The sequence below is a fragment of the Stegostoma tigrinum genome, chromosome 27 (assembly GCF_030684315.1).
Source record: "Stegostoma tigrinum isolate sSteTig4 chromosome 27, sSteTig4.hap1, whole genome shotgun sequence".
NCBI lineage: Eukaryota > Metazoa > Chordata > Chondrichthyes > Orectolobiformes > Stegostomatidae > Stegostoma > Stegostoma tigrinum.
This window is the reverse complement of record NC_081380.1, coordinates 5,119,773-5,128,471: the sequence shown is the minus strand read 5'-3', so window position 1 is coordinate 5,128,471 and position 8,699 is coordinate 5,119,773. Positions and strand designations below refer to the sequence as shown.

Here is an 8,699-nt window from a genome sequence, read left to right as displayed (position 1 = left end):
ATCTTTGATCAATTGGCTCATATCACATTGACCACATCTTTCCTGATTGGTTGATCCATTTCCTGCTGAGACTACCATAGGTGACCCTACATGACCCATGGTCACTTGCAGGCAGTCGCAGAATTGGAGCATAGAATGGTGACAGCACAGGAGGAGGCCATTCAGCCCACGGCATTTCTACAGTCCCTCTGTCAGAGCTACACAGCCAGTCCCAGTCCCCATGCAAATCACACAGAGGAACAGGAGTAGGCCATTCAGCCTCCTGAGCCTGTTCCATCATTTGTTGAGATCATAGCTGATTTGTGGCTTAACTCCACGTGCCTGTCTTTGGCCCATATCTCTTAATACCTTTGCTTACGAAAACATTTATGGATCTCAGATTTAAAATTAATAGATGATCTAGCATTCATTGTCATTCACGGAAAACAGCTCCAAACCTCTACAATCCTTTGTGAGCACACAATCTCTACCATGTTTTCCACTTCCTTATAGGCAGCATAGTTTGGTTCACAAATTCTAAAGTCTCTCATTTACTGGTTAAAAGCTTGCAGCAACTGGTAAGGGAAAATAAACTGAATTTCTTCAGGCTTTAGTTAGCTTTCACTACAGGGAAATGGACTTCATCTCAACTTCCAGAGATCCGATGGCTTCTGGCCATAGTGCTTCACATCCACAAGCTGTTCAGCTGCCTAGGAGCAAGCATGCACTTGGCCTTTGTCATTGATAATTGATCACCAAGCCACACACCAATCAGTCACTTGTGGCACCTTGTACATTCCCCATGTTGCCACTTTATCTGCAATAGACTTCACCACCAACTCCCTAAATCCCCAAACCGAACCTCTTCTGGAATACTGTGTACAACTCTGGTAGCCCTGCTATAGGAAGGATAGTGTGAAATTGGAGGGGGTTCAGAAAAGATTTACCAGGACATTGCTAGGACTGGAGGGTTTCAGTTATAAGGAGAGGCTGGACAGGCTGGGACTTTTCTCCCTGGAGCGTAGGAGGTTGACGGGTGACCTTATAGAGGTTTATAAAATCATGATCATAGATAAGGTGATTAGCAAGAATTTTTTTTCCCTAGGGTGGGAGAGTTCAAAACTATGCGGCTTCTTTTTAAGCTTTAAAAGTACATGAGAGGCAACTTTCCTGCATAGAGAGTGGTTCGTGTATGGAATGATGTAGGTACAGTCACAACATTTAAAAGGCATTTGGATAAGCACGTGAATCGGGAGGTTCTGGAGGGATATGGGCCGAATGTGGGCACATGTGGCTATTTAGTTTGGAAGCATGGTAGGAATGGGCTAGTTGGGCCGAAGGGTCTGTTTCCATGCCGTATGACCCTATGACTCTAACTGCTTCCGAACGTTTCTCGCAAACGGTCTGATTATAATTTTTAGACTGTGACCCCTAGCAGCATTCAAGAAACACCTGGAAACATACATGAATAAGAAGATCATAGAGGGATACAGATACTGTAGGTGAGAATAGTTTACACGTGGAAGGGCAAAATGTGTTAGTGCAGGCTTGGGAGGCCGAAGGGCCTGTTCCTGTGCTGTATTGTTCATTGTTCTTGTTTCTAGATCTAGAAACACACCTTCAGATAATTATCCAATGCCCTTTGGAAAAACCACAAGTGTATGTACTTACCCAAATTCTCAGGCAGTGATCAATCCCAGTGTGCTGCAGAATCAAACAAAACCCCTCACCCTGGATTGAAATCAGGGGGCAACCTGAAGCAGCTACAGCACTGACCACTCTGCTATTATTTATTAAATAATATATACCCCCCAACACCGAATCAAGTTGCAAATCTTTTGGGAAGCTGCAATTCCATAAACAGATGTATCTTTCAGTCTCTGAACTACACACCAGCTAAACAGTGTGGTTGTGGTTACATGAATGTGCTTTTATTTAAAATTCAAAACCATGTAGTTATATCTAAAATACTGGCAGGGCTTTTCAGACAGCTGCTGTCAAAGTTCTCTCCAGTTTGCAACATCCAGTTAACCGCCAGGACAGAAACTCGGAAGCAAATTCCCAACATCTGGCAGAATTACTTGTGCTGCCACACAGAATACTCACAGCCAGGCAGTACAGGCTCAGACCCTTCGGTCCATCCTGTCCATGCCGACCAAGTCTCGCATCTGGAGGCAAATTCAAAAACCAGCCTGATCTCACCCATAAATTCTCAGCTCAATCCATCCAGGGAGCCCGGGGAGAAAACACGGCCAACATAGCTTTGGTGAGGTGGCTGACCTAATGTTACTCAGTCTCCCTGCATTCATGAAATGGCAGCTTGGAGCATTGCCAGGAGGTGAACGCCCCCAACTCCTCCTTCCCCCACACCCCCGCTGCGGTTGTGGTCTTGGCTTCTCTACCTTGACTCAGGCAGACAGTGTTTAACATGTCAGGACTGGATGTGTTGTGTTCCCGCTCACTCCCTATGCCTTCTCCCATTCCCCGCTCATTCCTGTCAACGTACCCAACACCACCAACCATAGCCCCAACTTGGATCACCCGGGCTCACCCGTTTTCCTTTTCCCGAGTCTTCTGCCGAGAAGTAGGTCTGACACCACCACAGCAGAGCAAGCCACCAAACCCTGTTCAAATGGCTCCAGTGTATGCCCACTGGCGAGCCACAGAGCACCCCTCCCCAAGATGCCCGTGTCGCTGCAGGACAGGCACATTTTACATGCATGTTGCAGCCTGGAGCTATATGAAATATTGGTGGACAATCCAATCCTTTTCTATCTCAGGGTTGACCAGGAATCTCTCACGGCTTGCCATCAGCATGTGTGGTAGCGATTTACTGAGCAATAATCTACTTGCTTGGCCGTGTGAATGGTCACCAAATCCTGGAGTGGGATGTCATAAAATCCCTAGAGTATGGAAGCCATTCAGCCCATCGAGTCCACGCTGGACCTCCAAAGAGCATCCTGCCCAGACTCTTCCTACCCCCATAACCCTGCTTTTTCCATGGCTGATCCATCTAACCTGCTCATCACTGGATGCTCTGGGCCAGTTAGCATGGCCAATCACCTAACCTGCACATCTGTCGGCTGTGGGAGGCGACCGGAGCAAAGCCCACACAAACACGGGGAGAATGTGCGAACACCAAACAGACAGTCACCCGAGGGTGGAATCAAACCTGGATCCCTATCGCTGTGAAGCAGCCGTGCTAACCACTGAGCCACCAGGCCATCCCAAAGAATTGAACCCACAGCTATGGGCTCAGAGGCAGGAATATTACCCATTGTGCAACAGAAACTCTTTTCTCTATGAAGCTAGTATGAAGTCAGTTGAGAACTACCTCAGTCATTTGTTAACTTTCAGTTTAAATAAACATTGTAGTGTTCTCACCTTTAACTACACTCTGCCAGAAGATATTTCAGAACTCCCCATTCCCAATTCCTTCTCTCTACAGCTCATAGCTACACTTGTCTCAATCAATCCATTCAAAAACTGCTTCAATAAGAAATCAGGAATTCAGCAAGTTTTACAACTCGTCCATTATGCCTGAATTTATAATCAAGCTTCATTCAGCGAATAAAGGCTCTGTATCCAACATGGCTGCCCATGTGCATCTTGAGTGAATAGGGTTGATCTGTGGGAAAGTGAGGTTTCTGCAATTTGTGTTTAAATCTGATTAGCTTGTTACGCAGACACTCGATGGATAGTTCCAAACTCACAAGACTGATAATGACCTGAGTGCTGCTTATTGGGTATCTGGCGTCTTTTCTGAATACATCTTCAACCAGAGGGGAACGCTGTTTTTCAGTGATTTAAGTAACGTGCAGGTTCTCGACCCTGAATCTGAAAGGACATTTCATCAAGTGGCTGATAACGCTGTGACATCAATTTCACCCAAGCAGTAACGGAATTCCACAATCTTGGGTTTTTAATTTGAAGCATTTTTTGTTTGTAAGCAAGACCTGAAATGTTGTTCAACTGGGATGGTCATTTGCAGGCTCAAATGCAAAAGAAATGGGCCACAGACCTTTCCCCTGTTGAACAAAATCCTTCCATCCCATCTTGAGCGCACATTTGACTTCCACCCTTTCCTGCACATCGTTCCCCAGCTGATATTTTGAGATAAGAAAAATAAATCCGTCCATCTGAAACTGATAAGGCACTGGAAACTTAGGTGTGAGAGCAAAGAGGGCAGATTTCTCTCTGGAGCGCTGCCCACAGTGTGTGGGGGAGTCTGTCAGTGTTTCAGTATCTGAGGTATTTTTACCTGTCAACTATCAACCATGGGCTGAAGCATAAATGGTTAAGGAATTGGAATCCCCTTCTCTAAATTCCAGGGACAAAACACAATCCTTAACTTCCACTTCCCCTCCTGTGCCCCTATTAAAGTCCAGTTTCCAATTTACAGCTGCAAATCACTGTCCCTGCCTTTCACTTCCTCCTCTATAATTCTTTCACACTAACACTGAGCTGCTGATGTGAAGTCCCAGTGCACGGACATTTGCATTAAAATGATTTAGCTGCACACTGCAGCTGCTATTTAGCATAAAGGACTAAATCTCTCCTTCTCCATCAAAGAAAAGAGGAGCAGGTCTGTCCCAAACCCTTCACTGCAAACCTACTTTCAATCTGATGACACTAGGGAAATGATGTCAGTGATGCTGTCCCTTGATGAGGTAATTTTATCTTTTTGTAAGGATTTGAATTTCTCCCCCTCTTTCTGCCTGAGTGGAATGTAGATTTTTCCCTCTTAAATGGGTGATGATGTCGGGAATGGTTTCCGTTATCCACATAATCCAAAACTCAGGGAGGGGTAAGTGAGTGGGAAAAACAGCTGGGGGAGGAGAGAGCAGGCTATGGAAAGGGAGGTGAAAGAGCAGGTGATGGAGGGGAGATGGATAAGGGGAAGAAGGAGAGGGGACAGAGGACGAGGTGCAGATGGAGACAGAGAGAGCGAAGGGGAAGGAGATGGAGAAGGTAAATGGAAAGGGGGAGGAGAAAGGTATGAAGACGCAGATGTGGAAGGAGGCAGAGATGGACACAGCTATAGGGAAGAAGACAGGGAGGGGGAAAGGGAAGGAGAAAGTGACTGAGAAAGGGAAGGAGACAAAGACTGAGATGAAGAAGGCAAAACAGATAGAGATGGAGACGGGGAGGGAAATGGATACAGGGAAGTTGTTGCAAACAGGAACCCAATTTGTGAAGATGATGTCTAGAGCATGAAGTTCCTCCAAATGAGAGGGCTCAGAGAAAGAATCCTAGAGCACAACACAATCCTCTAAGGTGGTGTTAGCTGCCTCCATCATGAGATCTGCAACCTGGTGACAAAAGCCCCTAGTGCCTCTAAACCACTGTCACCCTGTCAGATCAGACAACTGATCTCCTGGCTCTACAGTTTCCACTTCCACAAAGTTACTCTTAACCAAGTCCAGTCCCTGTTTAGGAATCAGTGGTTCCAGTGTATCGTAAAGTGTTTATGGACCACAGGGCTCAGCTACTCACTGCTAGGCAGTTGGAGAGCCAGGGCCAGGCCTCTGCAGATGCATCCTGATGAAGTCAAAACTAAAGGTTAGCGGCTGGTCACTAACCTGTAGGCAGCAGTCCGGATTTACTGTCGCTGACCCCAAAGTGTCTCTGGATGTCTGCCAGTACACCTGAGGAGAATTAAGAGTGGGAATTAAGTTAAAGACAAAGAACATAGGTAATAGAAACTGATGAATACATCTGAATCATTCCTCTGAAGCACTAATGATAACAAATTCAGGCTTTGGAAGAATACAGTCACAGTTGATTGACTCACTGATACAAAAGGGTTCTGCTCGTTATGAAGAGAGCAGGGAATAGAGGATTTCGATCATTCTCAAGGATGAAGAGGCAGTAGTTCATAAGAAGGGCTGAGTCTATGATTAATCTGTGTCCATGATGGAGCTGAGCTGCCATTGGGTCCTGATGTTAGCACAGTTCCATCAGCAGTGATAAATTCTGTGCTTGGAGTCAATGCATTTCACTTCCTCAGCTTTGAGTGCAGCAAGCAATGTTGGGCTGGTTGAAGCAACAGGGAGTATAGTGTTCGCTCGCGGATTCACTGCAAAATATTCTCAACCATCAGGTAGATTTCGATGACTGACTTTCCGTTCTGTCAGGCAATGATCTTGTCCCGTGAGGGACATGGATAGGGTGAATCATCAAGGTCTTTTTCCCAGGGTAGGGGAGTACAAAACTAGACGGAATAGGTTTAAGGTGAGAGGGGAAAGGGGCCTGAGGGGCAACATTTTGGGGCAACATGGGCCCCACACCTCAGGAAGGACATATTAGCCCTGGAGTGTGTCCAGCGGAGATTCACATGGATGATCCCTGGAATGGTAAGTTTAATGTATGATGAACGGCTAAGGATCCTGGGATTGTACTCATTAGAGTTTAGAAGGTTGAGGGGAGATCTAATAGAAACTTACAAGATAATGTATGGCTTAGAAGGGGTGGACGCTAGGAAGTTGTTTCCATTAGGCGGGGAGACTAGGACCCGTGGGCACAGCCTTAAAATTAGAGGAGGTAAATTTAAAACTGAAATGAGACGACATTTCTTCAGCCAGAGAGTGGTGGGCTTGTGGAATTCATTGCCATGGAGTGCAGTGGAGGCCGGGACATTGGATGCCTTCAAGGCAGAGATCGACAAATTCTTGATCTCAGAAGGAATCAAGGGCTATGGGGAGAGTGCAGGGAAGTGGCGTTGAAATGCCCATCAGCCATGATTTAAATGGCGGAGTGGACTTGATGGGCCAAATGGCCTTACTTCCACTCCTATGTCTTATGGTCTTATGGTCTTATTTTCATGCAGAGGGTGGTGCATGTATGGAATGAGATGCCAGAGGAAGTGGTGGAGGCTGGCACAATTATAGCATTTAAAAGGCATCTGGATGGGTACATGAATAGGAAAGGTTTAGAGGGATACAGGCCAAATGCTGGCAAATGGGACTTGATTAATTTAGGATATCTGGTCGGCATGGACATATTGGGCTGAAGGATCTGTTTCCGAGCTATATGACTCTATGGCTCTAATACCTCCATATAGCCCTACCAGTTGGCTGGAATAGTCGATGCGAATGAATTTTAGTTGGCATGACCTCAACTGCTGTACATATTTCATAATCAGTATTAAACCATCAGGGGCTGGAGAATTAAAAAAGGAATCCTGACAGAACAAATGCATAATTAATATATTTTATCAATTATAAATGGTTATCAATTACTTTGTAAAGGAACGACAGAATCAATTAATGGAAAATTTTTTTAAAGAATCAGAATTTTATGCTTAGTATTTTGAAATCTTCTCCTTCAAAATGTTCTCCTCCAACATGCAAAGCAGTTGTTGGTTCATCTCCTTGAGTGGCTTTTTTTTTGAACTCATGCACCATCCCAGTTTGGAATTATATTTCACCATTCCTTCTTTTTGAACTAAAGTTTTGAAACTCCTTCCCAACAGCAATGACAGGAATCCCTTAGCACACTGGACCAGGGGGCTAATATTTAGACCCTTAAGCTTCTGCAGCTTTTCTATGAGATCCAGGCTGATTTGCAAACTAACTCCATATCCCCAGTCCCATATCCCTTAAGAATTTTGTTTAACAAAAGTCAGCTTGAATAAAGGCAAAACAAGCCTGACGCTGGAAATCTGAAATATAAGCAGAGACTGTTGGAGAAACTCAGCAAGTCTGGCAGCATCTGTGGAGAGAGAAACAGTTAACGTTTTCAGTCTGTTGTGACACTTTTTAAGAAATTTACAACTGCCTTGGTTCAATCATCATTTGCTGTCTCTAATAGCCTTTGAGCAAAGAAACACTTTTTAATTTCACTCCTGACAGGTCGGTCCCTAATCTTTAGACAATTCCCCCAGTCTCCAGACTCACCACTTAGTGGAAATATCTTGACAACTTCCTGGGAATACAATCCACAATTGTGATATCTCTTTGGAATTTCACATTCACCCTTTCTGGTAAATCTACACTGCATTCCCATCAAGACCAATGTATCCTTGCCACTGTGTGGTGCCCAGAATGGTCTGCATGATTCCAAGTGCGATCCATCTGGGTCTTTGTAAAGATGCAGCACAGCTTTTACCCAATTGTGTTCTAATCCTCCAGGTATATAGGCCACAATTCGATTAGGCTTCTTGACTTGCATAGGAAAGGTTTAGAGGGATCTGGGCCAAGTGAAGGCAAATGGGACTACTCCAGTTTGGGAAGCATGATTGGCCTGGACAAGTTGGGACAACTAATCTGTTTCTGTGCTGTATGACTCTATGACTTTTTATCAGCCTGACTATTTAATGATGCGTATATCTGGGTCCCAAGTCTCTTTGAACCATCTCTGTTTCTACTTTCAGACCACTGTTTGAAGAGCTGATGTTTGTAATGCTTCTGTGATCCAGAATGTGTCCAGTTCTATCCTTGTTAACCTGAAGTGATGGCCTCACATCCACCCATAAATTAGAATGTATTTGCCAGAGTTTTCCCACTGATTTAATATACAAATACCTCTTTACAACTTTATGCTTCTATGCAAGCTGCTTACAATGCTGTAAAATTGAGAATGTGCCTTTCAATTTCAAACTGGAAGTCATTAATAGATGTGGTGAATCATAAGACACCAACACAGAACCTGTGGAATACCGCTAGCTGCATTCTGACAGTCAGAGCCCACAAATGTGTGCAATGTGTGGTTTAAACTGT

The 8,699-nt window shown here is 44.8% G+C and overlaps 1 protein-coding gene across 1 annotated transcript in view; it reads right to left on the bottom strand.

Moving 5' to 3' along the window:
• The window catches only part of LOC125464694 (sphingosine-1-phosphate transporter SPNS2-like), a 96,002-nt gene that overhangs the window by 71,858 nt on the left and 15,445 nt on the right, over positions 1–8,699 (bottom strand). The window contains exon 2 of the mRNA XM_048557396.2: positions 5,562–5,627. Coding sequence (XP_048413353.2) covers positions 5,562–5,627 — 66 coding nt within the window. The remainder of the gene's footprint in view (positions 1–5,561; positions 5,628–8,699) is intronic.